The 21,998-nt window shown below is 41.5% G+C and overlaps 1 protein-coding gene across 2 annotated transcripts in view; it reads right to left on the reverse strand.

Moving 5' to 3' along the window:
- ACD5 (Diacylglycerol kinase family protein) overlaps nucleotides 1–8,065 on the reverse strand; it is a 77,326-nt gene extending 69,261 nt beyond the window's left edge. The window contains exons 1-2 of one of the 2 annotated variants that reach the window (XM_086501234.1): nucleotides 7,830–8,065; nucleotides 6,794–6,927 (exon numbers count right to left, since the gene is read on the reverse strand). Coding sequence is in view for 1 of the 2 variants with exons in the window: in XM_086501233.1 (XP_086357359.1) it covers nucleotides 7,830–7,867 (38 nt within the window). In the remaining variant the exon portion in view is untranslated. The remainder of the gene's footprint in view (nucleotides 1–6,793; nucleotides 6,928–7,829) is intronic. The other variant, XM_086501233.1, reaches the window with a different exon arrangement.
- Nucleotides 8,066–21,998: the final 13,933 nt, after the last annotated feature.

Consider the following 21,998-nt stretch of genomic DNA (forward strand, 5'->3'; position numbering starts at 1 on the left):
AGAACTCAAAAGCTTTTGGTCCAAAAAGCAATGCCAAAAGCTGCCAGCTTTTCGTAAATCGCGTTGGTGTCCATACAGCAGGCCACGTGTCAACGCACCATGTCAGCAAATCAGGGTTAGGGTTAGGGTTAGGGTTTTTATTTTAGGGCTAGGGTTTCAACAGAATTAGGATTTCGGATAGATTTAGGGTTTCTGATTTTAGGGTTAGGGTTTAAGTAGAATTAGGGTTTTGGGCAAAATTAGGGTTTTTTATTTTAGCGTTAGGGTTTCAACAGAATTAGGGTTTTGGGCAAAAATTAGGGTTAGGGTTTCTGCTCTCGGGCAACCACGTCATCACTTTGTGACACTTCTTCTGTTACTTGTTGATTTAGGCCCCTTGGTCGGTAGCTCCGTTTTTCAGTAGGTCGACACGTCAACAGTTTGTTACAGTCTCTCCTTTTCTATCTCCCTCTATTTTTAGATTCTGTTCAATTGTTTCCAGTTTCTCTCACGTGTGTTGCTGTAGATCTTCGGCTTGGAGTGTCCAAGTCTATTACAGTGGTATCAAAGCTCACACGATTCATCTTCTACGAATGATACGATCCCTTTTCCCGCAAAACACATGGCTTCTAGTAGTGAATCTGGCAGGGAGGAGACGATTATACCTACTCGCTTGAGTGAGGAAACCAACGGACGATCTAGCGGGAGTCAAGTACGGCCCTCTTTCGTTGAGCGACCTCAAAAGGCTGGAAGCCCAATGACAACTTCAAGTTGACATATGTGCCAACCACATGCTCAAATACACCAAGGATCTGCAGTATGTGAAATTTATGAAGAAACGCCCACTTGACGTTTGGCATGGCAGGCCACCATTCATTCACCTCTCAAGTCGGCAATGAAACACAAATCTAAGCCGAGTGCAGATAAGCGAAGACTGTATTCACACTTTGAGTTTGGCAGCGCGCTAGAGTAGCATGTCAACAAAATCATGAGGTCTTCGGACAGCTCTCGGAAGAAAAGTCGCGGAGCGGATTATGCCAACTACCTAGGTCGGAAATCTACATTCAAAGTAGTTGGCAGATCCAAGAAGCGAGTACGCTTTAAGAATGACCCTAGTTCATCTTCGTCTTCACACAGCTCTGATGAGTTCCTCCGCCTCTGACTCCAGCTGGGAGGACAAGAAGCACTAGGAGCAGAGAAAGACTCGTAAGAGCAAGAAGAACAAGAAGAACAAGAGGGCAAACGATCCAATAAGAGCAGATCCCAAAGGATCTCAGAAACACGGAAAACATTCTAACAGTTCTGACGAGGATACATTGTCCCCGGAGTGAATTAGTTTGATCAGCTTGAGAAGAAGGGTGGGAAGACCAAAGACTGTAAAGAGAGTGGGCAAACACTCAAATTGATACCTTTTCGGGATGTAAAGATACCCACACAGCTCTTGCCTTCATACAACAATTCTACATTGTTTTCTTGGGAGGAAGCTTTTTCGAACACTCTAAAGTACAACAAGCATCTTCCTATTTGAAAGGCAATGCCCAGACTTAGTGGTCGACCCTACTTTTGCGAAAGGAAGCACCCACGTCATGGATAAAGTCCAAACGAGTTTTCACCTAAGCATGGCTCACCGAAGAGTATGAAGAAAATGTTATCACAGCATGGAATCATCTTTGGATGACCAAAGAAGACACCTGGGACAAATATTGCCAACGGTTTTGGGATACTTTTCTACCATCTTCATCCTTTAGGAAAACTACCTTTAAACAACAAGTTCAACGGTTTTGTTGCGGTTTGCCCAAGGAGATCCGGCGATACTGTTTGCAAAAGAAGGTGGACTCCATTCAATGACTCATGGGTCATGCCAAGCAAGAATTTGATATGCACGCCGGCCAGCACACTGACATACCAAAGCCAAAGGGGCAGGCCAATGTTTGCTCAACAGGGGTCAAACCAACCCAATGGTAACAAGAAGAAGGGGAAGCAACAAAAGAAAAAACCAACCGGCCCTCGACTGTCAGCCGAGCAGCGAGCTAAATACTACAAAGAGGGCAAATGTTGTGGAAGCGGGGAGCAAGGGCACGTTCTTGCCAAGTGCCCTAACAAAGCGTCCAATGATCAGGTCGAGGACAAGCCAAAGAGTTTCAAAGCGGCAGAGGAGCGAGCAAAGAAAGGAAAGACAAAGGAAACACTACTTCTGAAATTTGTGGGGACCGGCCCAAAACAGATTGATGTAAGTACGGAGCTCTGCAAAGCGTGGGGCAAAGTACAAGAACAGGGAGTCCTTATCTTCTTTGACGGAGAAGCCAATGTCACAAACTGCTGACGTTTGTCACATCCCAATAGAAAAGAACTATATCGTGCGCACTTCACTTGCGCCACGTGGACACGTTTCTACCATAGTCTAGTATGAGTCTTAGCTGAGGACTAAGCCTGGCACTTTTGTGAGCCTCTAGCAGTACGTGCATGTCCAAGCCAATCATAGTTGCATACCCTCTCTTGCACAAGACAACATTTCATCATGCAGGCATTCACCGCGTGAACCACCTCTTATAAGTCATTTTATTAAAAGTGACTCTTAGAATTCTTTTGTAAGTTTGTTGGAAAGTAGGTAGGGCAAATTGCTAAAGACCTATAAAAGAAACCCATTGGGCACTCAGTAGAAGCAGAACAAACAGGGACACAGAAAGGGTAGGCACCGCAACAGACCGGCAGGCACCCTCAGGCTCCCCAACGTTTTCTCAACAGTTCAGCCCAGCGTTTTCAGCCCACAGCCACCAGCATTTCAGTTTTCAGCCGTTGCAGTTCCTCGCCCCATTGACCAACCAGCAGTAGATCAGCCTGGCGTTTTCAGTTTTGAGCCAAGACAGCCAGCGTTTTGCAATTCCAACCCAGATCAGCCAGCGTTTTGCATTCAGCCCAAGTGCGACTCGGTGGTTGCAGATCCAAGCCGCAGTGCCGCCATAGTAGGAGATCCCCAGGAGAGCATCTAGCGTTTTCAGTTTTCAGCCTTGACGCCGTCGTCGTCGACATCATCATCGTTATCATCATTGTCATCGCGGTCCCTATCTAGACGACGACACTTTTGTCATCGTTATCGTCATCGTCATCGCAGATCCCTATCTTGATGACGACACCTTTGTCGCCATCGCCGCAGTCCCGGACTTGACGACCACATCGTCGTCGTCGTCGTCGACATCATCATCGTCGATGTAAACAAGCACTACCCGTCGTCGACATCATTGTCTTCGACATAGACCCCGTAGTCGACATCACCGTCTTCAACACGGAACCGTCGTCGACTTCACCATCGTCAACAAAGACCCTTAGTACCTCATCGTTCATCGTCTTCAACACAGTACCGTCGTCGACTTCATGATCGTCAACAAAGACCCTTAGTACCTCATCGTCGCCTTCATCGTCTTCGACATAGACCTCGTCGTCGACCTCCCCATCTTCGACATAGAACCCCTCAGTTTCTTGGTACCCATCAGTACCCAAAAGTTCCCAGCACTAGTAGCATCGGTTCAGTCTTCAACATCAGTAGCATCTGTACCTATTAGCATCAGCATCATTGTAGTCGCATTTGTGAAAGAATAAAAAAAGTACTTGCTCTGGCAACAGAGCAAGGGGGCCCTTAAGGGATGGGACCCGACATCCCTATGTCGTCTCTTTTCTCTCTCTTGTCTCTTTCATTCAATTCAGTTCAGTTCTTTCAAGTGAAGTAAAGTGTCCCTTTTGTTTGTGTGCGGAGTACTAGATCCGAGCAAATCCTTATTCACTTCCGTTGCACCTGACAAGAACTTATATCCTTTTTTCATTAATCTTAAATTTTACAAGTTTGTTTTCCTTTTGTAAAACAAGATAGCTACAACAGACTACAGTGCACCTTAGTATGATCACCGATGAGAGTAGTCACAAGTTATGGTGGACCCGGTTAGAACATAGATAGTGCCCACTCCCACCTACCAGCAGGGCGCCTGTGACTTGTAACTCGTACATATCGGGATCATACTTGCACATAGGAAGGGTTGATGCCATGGAGTGTGGCCTAGATCCGCCAGAAAATTCAGTTATAATCAACAAGAAAATTCAGTTATAATCAACAAGATGGCATGATCATGAAGATTGCTCATTATGCATGTAAGCTGAATGCACTGAATGCTTTCATCTCCTCATAGAGATGTTAAATCCATGTTTTGAAGCAAAAACCGTATTGTACTCGAAAAGAGCTTTCATTTGATACCCATATTGATTTGTGTTTTTAGCAGTTCCAAGATGGAAGCTTCTAGAAGATTCTAGAAGGGAGATTCTAGAAGAAAGGTTCCAAAAGGACGACACGTGGTGTCCCGTGCGCACTTCACTTGCACCACGTGGACATGCTTCTACCATAGTCTAGCATCAGTCTTAGCGTAAAACCTAGCCTGGCACCTTGTGAGCCTCTAGCAGGACGTGCATGTCAAGACCGGTCATAGTTGCATACCCTCTTGCACAGTACAATCATTTCAGCATGAGCATTTTCCAGAGCATAGAACCCCTTTTGCCAAAGTACACATTTTTCACTTATTAATAAGTGACTTTTGTTGGAAAAGTAAGTAGGCTAAAGATCTATAAAATAAACCCATTGGGCACTCAATAGAGGCAGAAGAAGCAGGGACATAGAAACGGCAAGCACCACAACAGACCGGCAAGCACCCTCAAGCTCCCCAACGTTTTCTCAGCGGTTCAGCCCAGCGTTTTCAGCATCAGCATTTTCAGCCATCACCAACGTTTTCAGTTCCCCAACGTTTTCTCAGCGGTTCAGCCCAGCGTTTTCAGCATCAGCATTTTCAGCCATCACCAACGTTTTCAGTTCAAGCCTTAGCTTCGCGGATCCTTCCCATTCCGTTGCAGATCCTCGCCACATCGGCCAAGCAGAACCCATATCAGCCTAGCGTTTTTAGTGTCAGCCAAATCAGCCTAGCGTTTTGCAGATCCAATCAAGATAGCTAGGCGTTTTTGCATTTCAGCATTAGTGCGACTCGACGGTTGCAGAGCCAAGCCGCAGTGCCGCAACAGTAGCACATTCCCAGCAGGAAGTCTAGCATTTTCAGTTTTCAGCCTTGACGCCGTCGTCATCCACACCATCGTCGTCGTCGACATCGTCATCGTCCTCGCAGTCCCTATCTTGACGACAACACCTTCGTCATCATCATCGCAGATGTAAGGTGCAGCGGAAGTGAATGTTGAACTTTGCTCAAGATGAGTGCTCCTTACTGTGCTCAAGGGTTTCTTTTACTTACAGAAGGGAGAGCCTTCCGTTCCTTTGATGAGAGAGTGCAATGATCACAAACAAAGTGAATGACATTGTGAATGAAGATGTTGAGACTGGGAGATAGAGAGAGAGCAGAATACAACACCAGAATGTTGCCAAACCCTCCTGGCGAGAGCCGTCTACTATTGATTGCACAAATCTCTACAATGCGATGGACTTGCCGACGATGAGGACGGCGACGAGACGAGCTGAAATCTGAATACGCTAAGGGCTGAAATCTGCAAACTTTGTTTCTGCTGAATTCTAACTCTATGTCGGTGATGACGGCGATGACGACGACGCGACAACGACAAGCTGAAAACGCAGATGCTGAAATCTGAGAATAGCAGGCTGAATCTGCAAACGCTAGCGGATCTAACCATGCTGCGAGAATTTGCTACGGGAACGTGAGATCTGCGAGGTTCAAGGGCTGCGGTACGGAGTCGTAATGCTGAAAATGCAAAACGCTGATGCAAAGGGTACTTCTGCCGCCAGGAATCTGCAAAACGCTAGGTGCTCGGCGCCAATCTTTGGAGCCAGTACGTAGAAACTCCGCCCTGCCATGTCATCTACTCTCTCTTTCTTTCTCAGTTATTCAAGTGATTTGAAGTGCTTAAGTATCACCAAGTCTAAAGATTGCAGTTATCTTTGTGTTTTCGTCCGATCACTCATTGGAAGTGATTACACTCTTACTGGCTTGCTGAGAATCGGCAAAGATATCCAACACAGACCGTCATACACGAGCCCCCTCTTGCCTTAAAACACAACCACAATCTTGTCCATCCATGCTAAAAAGTCTACCCGGTACAAGCTTAAAAACTCAGGTTGTCAAGGATTCTTTGCGAAAAAATGAAAGCAAGGCACTATTAACACCCTCTTAGCAAAAACATAGATTTGAGGAAAGTCTCCACGACAAAAAAGCAACCACAAGTTGCCCTCCTACTGGCTAAAGTCTACAGCCCAATCAGTTTCTGTACGCAGTCTCAATCATCCGATAGACTTCGACAAGCCTAGGCTCTGATGCCATGTTAAGAGTATAGTGGCAGGTGTAATGATAAGGAAGAGAGAGAGAGAGAGAGAGAGAGAGAGAGAGAGAGAGAGAGAGAGAGAGATGAGATATGAGAGAAAAATGCTAGAGAGCAAGCAAGAAAGTGGACAAGCCCCGCTGGTAAAACTCTGAGTACACAGGCACAATCTTCCAGATATGGGATAGCAAACACTCCTCTCCCATATATAGGAGTACTATCCAGCTGTCTCAACTCCCCACGACCCATAAATGCGGAAATATAAAGAAATACCACATGAAGTAGGGATACCCTCTAATAAATAGCCTACAAGTCACCATATCTAGAGATCCCTTGAAAACCCTAGAACCTAGTAGAGCCTTACAAGGGGGGGCATAGCAACAAAGAAGCCCTCTAGCTAATGACCTCCAAAACTCTTAACACAATTACGGAAAAACCCTGACAATGCTAAATGAGAGCTTTGCCCCGATGGACAATAAAATGCTATGATACAACGAACCTGGAGGTTAAGAGGTTGCAAGAAAGATAAATTTGTGATTGTAAAAACTAAAGTGATGCAAAGAGGCCACATTTCAAGTTGCACAAGTCTTTTCTCCATTAAATAGGTATGTAAATGTCAACTCGTGTAACTATCTGCAACAAAACAAGTATACCTAAGTCACATGCTCGAGCTACAGATGGCTCTTCGCAAAAGCACTTGGCTACAACCAAACTTCAATAGTAAATTAGTGATTTGTGCTCAATTATACATTAGCAACCAGCTTCTAATATGAGCCAATAAACCCTTCAATGCTTTGCTAATTACTGAACCCCTTTAGAGCCAATTGTCGCACTTCTTCTAGCATGAGCCAATATATCATAAGATGCTCTTTTAAGGACTACACTCTTTGCAAGGTAATTGTTCGAAGTGATACGGTTCCACCTATACTTACCTCACCCTTTTAGAGGTAATTGTCTCACTAGCAGTAAGGTTCCACTTATGCTTACATGGATGATGGTGCAAAAGAGTATATTGTGAAACTCAAAGAGGGTGATTACGATAATGATCTCGAATCACTTTAGCACCAGATCTAACCCAACCCTAACATGAATGGACATAACATGAGAGAGCGAGAGAATATCAGGTCTATTCACGCTATGGTTGGGTGAGATCTTGTGGAAAAGTCATTTGAGATCGTTATCTTTATCACTCCCTTTACCCTCCTCACAATATGCGTCTGTGTATTAGCATCCATGTAAATGTAGATGGAACCTTACCACTAGTGGTAATCACCCTTATGCGTCTGTGTATTAGCATCCATGTAAATGTAGATGGAACCTTATCACTAGTGGTAATTACCCTTTATCGCTCCCTATAATATGAGTCTCTGTATTAGCATCCATGTAAACACATCTCTCTCTCTCTCTCTCTCTCTCTCTCTCTCTCTCTCTCTCTCTCTCTACGACGTTAAAAAATTTTCCTCCTCTTTCTTCTTTCCGGCGACGTATTTCTTCTTTTTCATCTTCTCTCGCATATCAACAGTAAAAAACGTTACCTGCTGGAAAAAGAGCTGCACGAAGCAGCTAGGTGCATCAAATGCCACGACTCATTACAAAATAGCCCGAGAGGCGAGGACGCAAGAGAGAGAAGAGAAGCCAATTCCGGAAACTCGTCTTCTTACAAGAGATTCGTAAGCAGAAATGTCGAGTTCCAACACTTTATTTTTCTTCTTACGACGAGAGAGAAGAAGGAGAAGAAGAAGAGAGTTTTAACGTAGGAGACCCGTTAAGCAAGAGGGAAATGGCATAACCAATCTACCACACTTGGGTGAACGAGAGAGAGAGAGAGAGTGTGTGTGTGTGTGTCAAATATTCAATGGCCAAAGACTCCTCAAATAAAATACCTTTGTATTTATTTTGGTTGGATTGTTCAAGATTTTCTAATCTTTATTACTTTTTGACAATTTAGATCCATTTTTTAGTACTTAGCATGTTATTTGTCAAGAATTACCTCGCAAAAAAGGCAATTATATCTAATAATAATGAAGTAATTCGTCTTCAAAGTCTACATAACCAACTCAAATTCTAGTTTTAGCATCTTGTATTGATAGACAATCAGCCTTCTTATAAAAAGCTACAAATTTTTTTATCTTTGGAGATATTTAATCTCACAATCAGGCGTGTTTTGGGAAACTTGAAGGGCATTTTGAAAATTTTTGACAAAATATTGGGGATATTTTGAGAATTTTTCAAATTTGATGGGTATGTTGGGAATTTTCACAGATTAGAGGGGTATTTTGATAATTTTTATAGTATTCAAAGTAGCTAAAAGGTTGGCTTCACAAAAGTCCAACCATCTTCAGCCTCCCAAATGGTTGAACGGGCACCAGTCTCATTATATCCCACGGAGTCTTGAATGACCCTTGAGAAGTGGGATTGGCACTAGAGAACTAGGTCTTTGTTCCTCTGACACTCGTGATATATCCAATGGGGTTTGAGTGAAATGCGTGCATGCATGTGATTAGCACATTAGGTTGTCAACAAGGAGGTAATATGATAGTCAACGACATCGACTTTTTGTTGATCGTTTGCTTGTCTCGAGATTTTCCTCCATCGTCGATCCTACCTCCCAGGGTTCAACAAAGAGCCCATGGGAGATAGTGTTATGGGATACTCAATGTCCTCTCTATTTTGATACGAGCAAATCAGGACAAGGTTAATGTTTAGCAAATTCGCAGCACAACAACTGTTCAATTGGTAAAATTTGTAAATTCTAGCTTGGAAGATAAATTCAACACACACACACACAACCCCCGACTTGAACTTGAAACATCACCTTGAGACCTTGCGTCCTATTAACTAGTCTTGCTTCGTTGGCCTTGTCATAATATTTTATGTGTAAACTACCAGTTATAGTACTTGATATAGAAATAGAATACTATGGATATTACTTGCTACTACTCGGTCTACTTTGAGATATCCCATTAATTAGTTAAGAAGATTCTTTTGGAATCTTCGATTCAAGAGAGACCCCCCCGGCCCGCCTTGGCTGCCTGCTCCATGCTCCGCCCCCCATTGTGTGACAGTCCAACCCTCCTCCTCGCCCACTTGCTCAATTCACCCCCCTCTCCTGCGTTAGTCAGTTGCCTTGGTCACTGTCTTAGTGGGACGACTTGCAGAGATTTGTGGAGGGAAGTGGTAGAATTGCAAACTCGGTGTGCTCTTATTGTCGTGCAATTTCATCTTCCTTAGGATATTTTACCATTGGGACAAGATGTTCTTTGACAATTCTACTCCTAAAGATTTTCTCTCATTTTGAAAAATTATAAAGGATTGGAAATCCAAGATGTTTTGGATTAGCATTACCTTTTGTTCATCGTCAAGGAGAATCCTCCAAACAATAAAGAAATACACATCTTGGAGGATCTACACATGACAACATGGACACATAGATAATTATGAATAAAGAGGGTAGATATGGGAAGGAACAACTAGAGTGCTTCATTAGCCGCATTTGTATTGGATTGAAGTGAGCCCAAGGGTAGGAGAAAACAAGAACCCATAAGAGAGAAGCTTGTGTGTGTGTGTGTGTGTGTGTGTGTGTGAGAGAGAGAGAGAGAGAGAGAGAGAGATTGTGCTTTGTATTCCACAAATCCTATTATCTTAAGTTGACATAATCCTGTGTTTGACCCAATAGTTATAAGATGCTCAATTTTGACCCAGAAAATTAATGTACAATGTGCATGCGGCTGTGTCGTGCAGAATCCAGTGAGAGCCTCTCTCCAAATGTAATCACCTACGCAGGCGCATGCAGAATCCTGATGCAAAGCGAGGGCCTATCTCAAGATGCAATCACCTATGCAGGCATTTTGAAGGCATGTGGCTCTACGGAAGATAATGATATGGGCACAAAAATTCACAGTTTGATGGTGAAGGACATTTTTGTTGGTAGTGAGATTCCATCTTGTGACATGGAATACCATGATTGGAGACTATGTCCAACATGGGCATGGAGAGGAAGCTATTGGTTGCTTTGAAGGCATGCAACGGCATCACCTACGCAAGCATCTTTAAGGCATGCGGCTATGTCGTGCAGAATCCAATGAGAGCCTCTCTCCAAATGTAATGATTACCTACGCAGGCATCTTGAAGGCATGCGGCCGTGTCACGCTTTTTTAATTGTCGCACGCAGAATCCTGATGCGAAGCGAGGGCCTCTCTCAAGATGCAATCACCTATGCAGGCATTTTGAAGGCATGTGGCTCTACGCAAGATACTGATATGGGCACAAAAATTCACAGTTTGATGGTGAAGGACATTTTTCTTGGTAGTGAGATTCCATCTTGTGACATGGAATACCATGATTGGAGACTATGTCCAACATGGGCATGGAGAGGAAGCTATTGGTTGCTTTGAAGGCATGCAATGCAGGGAATCTCTCTAGATGGACTCACCTTCACCTTTCTTTTGAAAGCATGCGACATCTCTGGAGCAGTAGGCAAAGACAACAACTTCAGGCATAAGTTATCAAGAATGGACTTTTAAAACAAGACAATTTTGTAGATATTGTACTGTTAGATATGCATGCAAAGTGCGACATGTTTGGAAAAGCTCGAGAAGCCTTTGGCCAGCTCACAACTCAAAATGGGGTCTCATGGACAGCCCTAATTGGAGGATATGCTCAACAAGGGTATTGTCGAGAAGATTTGATGCATTTTGAATAAATGCAGCCAGGAGGCCTTTTTCCAAATGCAGTCACCTTTGTATTTGCTTTGAAAGCTTGTGGCAACTTGACGGACTCAAACGAGGGCCAAGAACTGCATGCTTAGATTGAAGATGAGGGACTGCTCGAGCAAAATGTCATTGTTGGAACTACGTTGGTGGACACGTATTGCACGTGTGGTGTTCTTGACAAGGGACAAGAGGTTTTTGATCAGCTTCCAGAATGCAATGTAGCCACATAGAATGCTCTTATTTTAGGGTATGCTCAACATGAGGATGGTGAGTATGCATTCAATTGTTTCTATAGGATGTGATCTCAGAGTGTCCCTCCAAATGTTGTCAAAGTCTATTGAAAAAAGATGTCATGCCTGGCATTGTTTTGGTCGATATGTATGCCAAATGTGGTGCACTTCAGAAAGCACAAAAAGTGGTTGAGGAGCTTCCTATCTGGAATGTCGCCGCTTGGAATGCACTGATTGCGGGATGTGCGCAAAGGAGAGCAAGCCAGAAAGCTCTAGGCTGTTTTCATCTGATGCAACGCGAGGGCCTCTTTCCAGTTGCAATCACCTATGTATGCATCTTGAAGGCATGTGGCTCTGCGCAAGGTGATGATATGGGCACAAAACTTCACAATTAGTCAGAGGCTATTGGAAAAAGATGTCATGCTTGGGATTGTGTTGGTCAATATGTATGCCAAATGTGGTGCGCTTGAGAAAGCACAAAAAGTGCTTGAGGAGCTTCCTGTCCGGAGTGTCGCCTCTTGGAATGCACTAGTTGCAAGATTATATTGTTAGTCTGAGTTTGTTGAAAAAGATGTCGTGCTTGGCACTGTCTTAGTCAATATGTATACAAATTATGGTAGGCAGAGTAGCGTACCCAGAAGCATCGCAACCACCTGCAATGTGAATCCATCTCAAGCTTCGACAACTTGGTAGTGGCGATGGCAAATGTTAGTTCATGTTGGATTTGAAAAGGGTACACTGGGGTCTTCTCCTCTCCTCAACCGATGGACTTGTTTACACAGGTGAAATAGTTGCAAAGAAAACTTACAAGAGGGCATAAAAGAAAGACGAGCAGGGAGAGGAGCTCCACTTTGAGAGCAGTGACAAACTTTACTTAGTTGAAGGATGGAAGCACAATCAGGACTTTGTTTTCTCCTTGTTAAAGGAATGTGCAAAAAGAAGGGATTTGCACAGAGACAGTCTCATGCATACACAGCTTGTCACCAGAAGTTTGATGTTGAAGCACATATTTGTTGGCGAACTAGTCAACATGTATGTGAAATGCGGTGCACCGTCGAAAGCTCAAGAAGTGTTTGGTGAGCTTCCATCTCCGAATCTTGTAAAATGGAATACCATGATTGGAGACTATGTCCAACATGGGCGACGGGCCTGGAGAGAAAGCTATTGGTTGCATTGAAGGCATGAAAAAATAGGGAATCTCTCTAGATGGGCTCACTTTCACCTTTCCTTTGAAAGCATGTGGCATTCTGGAGAAGTAGGCAAAGCCAACAACTTCATGCAGAAGTTATCAAATAATAACTTTTAAAACACGATAATTTTGTTGGTACCGCACTGTTAGATATGTATGCAAAGTGCAACATGATTGGAAAATCTCAAGAAGCCTTTGGCCATCTCACTGTTCAATATCTGGTCTCATAGACAACCCTAATTACAGGATATGCTGAACAAGGGTATTGTCAAGAAGCTTTGATGCATTTTGAAGAGATGCAATGAGGAGGCCTTTTTTCCAAATGCAATCACTGTTGTATTTGCTTTGAAAGTATGTGGTAGCTTGGGAGCCTCAAAAAAGGGCCAAGAACTACATGCTCAGATTGTAGATAAGGGACTACTCGATCAAAATATCATTGTTGGAACTGCATTGGTGGACATGTACTGCAAGTGTGGCCTTCTTGACAAGGCACAAGAGTATTTCGATTTGCTTTCAGAATGCAATGTAGTTGCATGGAATGCTCTTATTTTAGTGGGGTACCCTCAACATGAGGGTGATGAGGATACATTCAATTGTTTCTATAGGATGCAATCTCGGAGTGTCCCTCCAAATGTTGTCAGAGGATGTTGGAAAAAGATGTAGTGCTTGGCACAGTCTTGGTCGATATGTACGCCAAATGTGGTGCGCTTGAGAAAGCACAAAAAGTCCTTGAGGAGATTCAAATCCAGAATGTCGCCTCTTCAAATGCATTGATTGTGGGATGTGTGCAACGAGAACAGAGCCAAAAAGCTCCATACTATTTCCAGCAGATGTGAAATGTAGTGCCATCGCGATAGCACGAGAAGTTTTTGAAGGGTATCCTCTCTAGACTGTCATCTCACTCCAGAAGCATTGCAGGCAAAGCAACATACCCAAAAGCGTGATATCCACTTGCCATGTGCATCCATCTCAAGCTTCAACAACTCGATAGTGGCAATGGCAAATGCCAGTTCATGTTGGCTTCAAAAAGAGCACGCTGGGGTCTTCTCCTCTCCTTAACCAATGGACTCGTTTACGCAGGTGCTAAAGTTGCAAAGAAACTTACACCAGGGAGTTGCAGCTTCCCTTTGAGAGCAGTGACAAACTTCACTTAGTTGAAGGACGGAAGCACAGTCAGGACTTTGCTTTCTCCTCAGTGGGTTGGAGAATCCGATGCTAGACGACGGCGTGCCGGTTGGTGGGCTGCAGACTTGCACGTCAACCACTGGATTTTCCTCGTTCTAAGGGGCTGTCTTCTTGCCATCTCCAATCGGAATGAGGCACAAGCGTGCTACGTGTGCGCTTCTACCAACGACAAGCCGCTGCACATTGTACATTAATTTTTTGGGTCAAAACTGAGCATCTTATAACTATTGGGTCAAACACAGGATTATGTCAACTTAAGATAATAGGATTTGTGGAATACAAAGCACAATCTCTCTCTCTCTCTCTCTCTCTCTCTCTCTCTCTCTCTCTCTCTCTCTCTCTCTCTCTCTCTCTCTCTCTCTCTCTCTCTCTCTCTCTCTCTCTCACAAGCTTCTCTCTTCTGGGTTCTTGTTTTCTCCTACCCTTGGGCTCACATCAATCCAATACAAATGCGGCTAACGAAGCACTCTAGTTAAAAAAATTGCGAAGCTGCCAAAAAATAGGTGATAAGATACGATGTAGTGAAATCCTAGTATGCTACATATAATAATTGAAATTTGACTTTTAACCATCTTGCAGAGAAAGAGGGAGAGGTATCTTGATAGATTCTGGTTAGTAAAATTGTGAAGCTGCCAAAAAATAGATGATACGATACGATATAGTGAAATCCTAATAATAATTGAAATTTGATGTAGAGGTAGGAGGTATCAAATAAATAGAGAGACGATAGTCAAAATTCAAGTCTTGTGTATGATCTTCTACTTTTGTAGCAAGGTGCTATTCAGAAGCATTCTTAATTTTATCGTGCGCTGAGGCAGGCATGGGTATGGGATGTAATAGCGTTGCGCATGCTGCGCCCAAACGCTGGGACGTGGTGGTGTACAGGACAATGGTGGTGATGCTAGCCCACATGAATGTGCTAGGTGGCCAAGGAGCTACTATGCAGGTGGGCTACTACCAGGAGCAGTGCCCTCATGCAGAAAAGACTGTGAAGGAGGTCGTGCAAGGCTTGCTGCTATCCGATATCACTGTTGGAGCTGCTCTTCTGCACCTTGTCTTCCACGATTGCCAAGTGCAGGTACGTACTTACATTTATATTATGCTTGGGTCAACTAATCTAGCTGGTACAAAAACACAACTACTAAGGTTGGAACTTGAACATGCATAATTGTAGGCGTGCGATATAAAGATGCTTGCGTAGGTGACTGCATCAGGAGAGAGGTACGAACGTCTTGCCAGATTTTTAAATCCCGCTACATGCTAACAAAGTAAAAATAGCGAGGAGAGCAACCACGTGGGTTAACGTGGAGCCAGAATTGTGATTTGGCCTCCTACGCTAACGAAGTAAAGATTTATCAACCCAAATACGGATGCAGTTTTGACATTATCTCGTAATCTAGAGTTTGAGCAAAGGTGATATAAAAGTGGTGGAGTATCTTAAATTGGCAATGGAGGTGCATAGCATACTCAAATGGTACAATGTCCCTTCTTCCATTTTGGATCAACTTGTGCAAAAGGTGAGTCTTGTTTGCAATAAGGGCATGATTTTGAGCCACAAGTTGTAGCTCACACTTGTATATCGACATTGTCATTTATTGGTCATGAAATTTTTATTGTAAAGGAAAGATGTGAATTCTATAAAAGACGACATAAGTTATATTGCTAGCTAATTATGTGAAATTGATAAGAAATATGAGCTCACAATGTAGTTCTCTGCCTATCCTTTGAATGGTGCTATTTTTTTGTATAAAGAGTGATCGAGGTAAAAATCACCATGAAGAAACTCTATATTCTTTCCATTGCTCACTTGACAGCCAAAGCTAGAAATTGGTGTTTTAGAACTTGTGTACACTATTTCTTCTAGCTCTTTGATTGGTGGATTTTCCATCAGTATCTAAGTACCATAAGACATTAAATTCCTTGTAACATAAGAATCTATCATAGATGAACATGTAATTTTGAGTCTCGTTGCACCACATAAGCTGAATTGGATCACTATAGGGGACAATCAATCTTTTGCCTTATCCTTGTTCTTCTCTTGATCTTGAGTTTGTTGAATATTTGTTGTCAAACTTGGAAACACTGCTTCTTCATTTGCCTTTGATTGTGTATTTTTTGGAGTCGGCTTCTTTGAAACAAATATTGTTGATTCTTGAGGTGCGTCAATGATGCCATATTCTTGTGGTTGCTTTTCTTCCTTTGTTTATGCTTTTGTATCATAATTCATAGTTGTTTGTCTCATGATTCATAAATAGTTCTCACATTTTTCTTTCAGACTCACAATTTTCATTAGCTTCCTTCAACACCTTTATGATAAAATAGGAAGCTATGTCATAGCTTTCCTCATCACAAAATTTTGTAGGCGTTTCATTTACGCAAAACTTTGTAGCCAAGATCTGGTTCCATCTAAACGGCTCAAATATATCCTTAGAAAATGGTTATGGGATATATTTTTTGTCCTCTATTGATCTCTCTACGATGTAATCTTCTTTGGCTAAACTTCCACATTCTGAAGCTCCACACATCCAAAGATATGCTTTAGTCTATAGCCATATAGGTATTTCTTTCTCATTAATAGTTGTTGAGTCAAATTCCTCCACAGGAGTTCAACTAAGATCTTTGTAGCTATGGTCTTTCACACTCATCCTTGTTGTTGTAACCTCTTTATGTCTCAAGTAGAAACGGTCATAGCCCCAATCTTGTACCATTCTGAGTTGATGCAAAAATGGTCTCCCCAAAATGACATCAAAGTTGTTGCTCTTGCCAAAATCCACTATTGCAAAGATATATTTGTACTCTATTCCACAAGAGGTTACTATGATTTGTGCCAGCATACCCATAGGTCCCTCTACACAACCATTTGTGAGTTACAATTTCATTTTGATTTTTCTAAGAGCCAGTTTTTTCCATTTTTTCTAAATTTATTTGATGGCTATGGCTACTCAAGCCTCACTATCAAGTATGGCAACTGTTTTGACTCCTTTGTGCTTCACTGGTAAGGTGGTGTTTCCTTCTTCTCCTTCACAATAATCTCCCACCTTGTTTATAGGTATTGGCTTTGCCTAAAGTTTCTCTTGTGTCATGTTATCCGTTTGATCATCTAAGGGAATATCTTGAAGAGGAATTTTTAATCCCATCTTCTCTAGATGTTTGCCCACTTCTTCCCACATATGTGGTCTGATTTTCAACGCTCTGAGAGAGTAATCGTGCATTGCACAGGAGTAGACATCAATTCATGTAGGATTTTAGTATCCATCATTTTTGGTGTGGCTTTCCACTGAGACAGCACTACCCCAACTTTCGATTTCGTTTCATGTTCTCTTATGAAGGATGGAAAAGTCTTTGTTTCAGGTTTACTCTCCCTAGATGCTTCTGTTCCTGCATCACCATATAGAGATTGTATATCTCCTAGGTAGAGCTCATGATCCATGTATGATAGGTGTAGAAAGTTACACTACCATCCTTCTTGTTTCTTATCGTTTCCCATAACCCACTTAGCCATGGCTCCTTTACTTATGGGATAGGTTACATAAATTGTGATCTCGTATCATCACTAGTGTTGGCCACTACTCGTTCTTCTAATCGCATTTCCAACTTATCGGTTGTTTGTGGTGCAATTTTTACTTCCATACCCTTTTGTGGTTGTGGTTCTTGTTTTGGTTTATTATTTGTTTGAGAAGGCATTTCAACTATCTTTGCCTTCAGAGTTTCAAATTCACCTCTTCGTTGTCTTGTTTTGAGAGGTGGGCTAGATAGTGTAGATTCCATTAATGCTCGTGCAATCTCTATCAATTTTTTGCACATCTCTAGCCTCTGCTTCTCTACCTCAAGAGGAGCGTAAGTCATCCATCGTTGCTCTAGTGTCTAGTTGGTCTTCAATCTAGCCTCAAATGCTTACAATATAGCGTCGAACAGCTTCAAGACTTTGTCTCCTAACATTGATCCTCCTAATGACATCTTAGATGACTTTTCTTTCTTTGTTTTTTCCCTATTTTCCTTTTCTTGTTTTGGTTTCTCTTTGGTTTAATGTAGCTCAATTTCTAATGCAGTTTTCTCTTTCAATAATTTTTCTTTCATTTTGTCTCGTTTAGTCTTTCAAGGTTTTCTTTGAGTCCTCAATGATAAGTTCTCAATTTTCATTTGAACGGGTAGTTTATGTTCCCCCTCAACAGGTTGATCCTAAGCCTTTTATTTAGCTTGATCTCAACTCACACAATCATAGGAACCATGGGTTCTACCTTAGATCTGCTTGAAGAAGGTAATACTCCTACAATGTTCATTGTTCCTTTCCCCTTGTTGTTTGGATATTTTGGACAATTAGGAATGATGTGTGTATCACCACATTCTAAACAATTTCCAAATACTATGTTCTTTTCCTGATAAGGACAATTTCTTACCCAATAATTACCTCCACATTCATAGCATTGAACTACATGTTGGGATGCTTGTGGAGCCGCCATTGGTTGTCTTGACCTAGGAGGATAACCTCTAGGTTAATAGTTTGGGTTTGCTATGAACATGAGTGTGCTCTCGTCCATCATACAATTCCTTTTCATGGATTGTGGCACATACGATGGTTGTGCATTCAATTCTAAACTCTATCATGAAGGATATGTATCTCTAGTATAAGAGTTACTCTCTTGCATCATTCTGTAGGTATCTCTAGGCTTGTCATAACATGAAGAAGTTATCACCAATGCTTGGCTCTCATGTGGTTCCACTGGTTGAGTGTAGTTGACTACCACTCTACTATCGTTCAGAAGAGGTGGTTGTTTTCCCAACATACGTTGGGGTCTCGGTTGAGTGTCACACCATGGGGTGGGATGATCCCCTCCACATGTCACATTTCCTCATTTGCTGCTTTTGTACATTCAAGTTCTATCTATAGCCTTGGTTCATTCTCCTTTCCACTTCTTTGACCAATTCATCAATGCTTAGCATGGTAGAAGTTTGACCATTCCGCTTGGTCGTAGATTCGCTTGTAGTAGAGAAGCATTACTACTCACAACTTTTGTATCTCCTATCACCTCTCTGTAGACCTTACAATCATCAACTAGATATAAAGTTTCTCAAGTGACTTGATCAAACATTTTGTATGCTTTCAAATGTAGGTCCTTCTTGAGATTCTCATTCCTCAAACCCTTTATAAAGAGAATTGATAATCTTTCATCTTGTGGTATCTCTCTTACAGGACACCTCTCCATGTACTATTTGAAGTGAAGCAAAGCTTTCCTCACTTTCTCATCCTTGTTTGGCTTGAAAGCATAGATTTGTGACACCGTGTTGTGCTTGATCCCCCTTTAAGAGAATCCTTTGTAAATTCTTGCAAGAATTGTTCAACGTTTCAAAAAGACTTTATGTTCAATGGGTGGAACCAAGTCAATGCTATCCCTTCCAAGATTAAGCCAAATCCCTCCTTGTGTATGAAAATTAGATACTTCTTTAACCCTTAGCACTTGTTTAAATAGCGACATATGTGCGTACGAATCCCCTGACCCATTATACTTTGTCTGGACACATTTGGCCACTTGAGGTGTTCTAAATTGTCATGGTTCAGTCACCAATCTGATTAATTTTATCTTATAGAGATGTCTCTCACTCTCTCTTCTCGTCTTGGAAAAAATCTTGGTGGAATCCTCTTTGATATACACTCTGTATCGTTTTTAGAAATCTATGTTCCAAATTGTGGTCCTATTGACCCTATAGCTTTAGTCTCTAAAACATGAGTATATTCAAGAGACTCGTTAAATCTTGTTCTTCCCATAGATTGAGTCTCAACTCCTTGTGTTTTGGTCTCAAATATCACTAGTGCACTCACACCTAGCTGAAAGTACATAGAGATTGGATTACCCTTGTATGTATATCTTTCTAGGTCAACTAGATCAACCAGTTTTTACTCTCATGCATACTTATCTACCATCAAAACTTGCACTCCTTGGGCATTTGTATACGTGAATACATAGAGGTTCTTAATGGTCTGTCAACTCTCTAGCATTGGGTTCTACACACTTGTAAAAGTTATATTGATCCCCATTTGTGAATCTATACAATCTCCCATGAACGTAATCCGTTAGAACTCTCATGGATTCATTGGTTTTGATGAATTTCAGATTGGTTTTATTGATCAGTGGATGCTTCTCCTCTAGGTCTTCACCAATTCTAGCTCTTATATTTGTATTTGAGCTTAGGTGTATAATGGAGGTGTAATTTCCAATGAGGTGTATAATCACTTGGCAAGGATCCATGAGCCATGCCTTGAAGTGTGGTATTGTATGTTTTATACGTCTCCATGTTTTCTCTCAATCCCACTATCAAAGGTGTTGCAACATTCTTGTGGTTTGCATAACTCTGAGTTGAGTAGAAAACCATAGTGGTGGATGATTTGTCGAGGTTAAGGCTCACTCAATACTCTCAAAATAGTCCTTGACAAGCCCACCTTGGCCATGATCAAATCTCTCAAAAGGCAAGTCTTTGTGACCCTTGGTTTATGGAAACTGGTTTTGGGTACCCTAAAAGTTTGGAATTAAGAAACCTACTAAATTTGAGCTCTTATCTTGGCTTTACCTGAATCAATTTGAAGTTGCATAGCAAAAGTTAGAGCAATTTTGGTGAACTGAACTTGAAACAACATTGAAAATAGTCTCAAGATAAGGACACAAGAACTTTTGCTTGTATCTTGGTCTCTAGAGGGTATTTTTAGCTCGTACTTAAGAGATAAAATGTACTCAAGTATATCTACATGCTCATCAAGTCGGATACCCCCACTATGAAGAGGTATACGGATCACGATCCATGACCCCTTGTCAAATTTTGACTTCAAATTTTGACAGTAGCTAGACAAGGTCATCTATAGTCTCTATACCAATTTTCACCAATTTTTGAGGTTGGGGGACATGGATCACAATCCATGTTCCACGACATCTAGAGAGCTTGTTACACTCTATGTCTACAAGCTATATCTCAAATCTTTTTGAATTTAAAATTGTTTTGGGAGGTCAAATACCAAATCCTAGGTTTGCTCTGCGGTTTTGAGTCTGTCTTTTGTTTTGATGCCTTTTAACGCAAATTTACTCATTTTTTTTCAAAATTGGACTTGGGGATATGTTTCCTTGTATATGCACTACATTCTGAAAAAATTTCAAGTCAAGCTGTCACCATAGGGACATGGATCTTGATTCATGTTTGAAAGTCAAATTGAGTTTTCTTGGTACCATTAGGATCAACATGATTACTAGATGCCATAACATCAAACTTTTTGGGTTTGGACCTCTGGATTGAAAATTATGTCAATTTTTACATTTTCTTAGAGTACTTGGAAAATATTGGGATTTTGACTTGGGTTTTGATGTTCAAATGAGATGAAACTTTGGGATTAGGCCATAAATAGCATTTAGATTAAAGTGGCTAGATTCTGGCTCAATTTTTTTGGAAAAGGTACATGGATCATGATCCATGTTTGAAGAGCTTTTGATCCTAAAATTGAACCACTTGAATGAAGCTATTTCTAATCTATTCCCAAAATCTTTTTTAATTTGGACAAGAAAAAGTCAGCCAAGAGTGAAATTCTAAGTTTATTTGAGCGGATTTTGGCTATCTTGTGTTTTAGGCTCTTTTGGTCACTTTTTTCAGCTCTTTTTGCAAATTTGAGTTTGGAAAATATGATTCCACGACTCTTAGCTACTCACTGTTCAATTTTCAGTCAAAATCTTAGATCAGGTACATGGATTGTGATCCATGTTCCACATCCTTTTGACATGAAACTTTGTTAGCTTGTTGTCTCTATTATCTAAAAGTTATTCCCAAAATCCTTTTTGATTTGGATCAAAAAAAGTGAAAAAACTCCCAAATTTTGGTCAAACATACTAAGTTTGAGAGTTTTCTCACAATTTCCTTCTTTTGAGTGTCTTGTTGAGCTCAATTTGATTCCAAACTTTGGTTTCAATAGATTGAGTTAGTGTTTGCCAATTGGTCTCAGTTCTGTCTCAGGAGTACATGGATTGTGATCCATGTTGCACCACAGATGAATCTGCAATTTTTATAGTTGCCAAAAGCTAATTTTCTCTAACCGATCCACTTGGTCTTTTGTGATTTGGATCTCAAAATCTCATTTGAACATCAAAACCCAATTGCAGAATCTTATTTTACGTATGAAATTCTTGTTTCTAGGGTTTTGGCTCTATCAATCAATTTTGATGTGATTTTTGAAATTTTTGTGCAATGAAACTTTCTCAGTGCAATGTTCTAGTGATACAGTCACTGACAACTTTTTTTATATGAAAATGGCCTCTAGGATACATGGATCAAGATCCATGTTTCGCCATAGATTCTGCTCTAAATTTCCAATTTACTTCTGATGAGTTCTCTAAGGCCCTTGAGCACTAGCTTTTT

This window comes from Adiantum capillus-veneris, chromosome 26 (genome assembly GCF_014529385.1).
Source record: "Adiantum capillus-veneris isolate H3 chromosome 26, ASM1452938v2, whole genome shotgun sequence".
Classification (NCBI taxonomy): Eukaryota; Viridiplantae; Streptophyta; class Polypodiopsida; order Polypodiales; family Pteridaceae; genus Adiantum; species Adiantum capillus-veneris.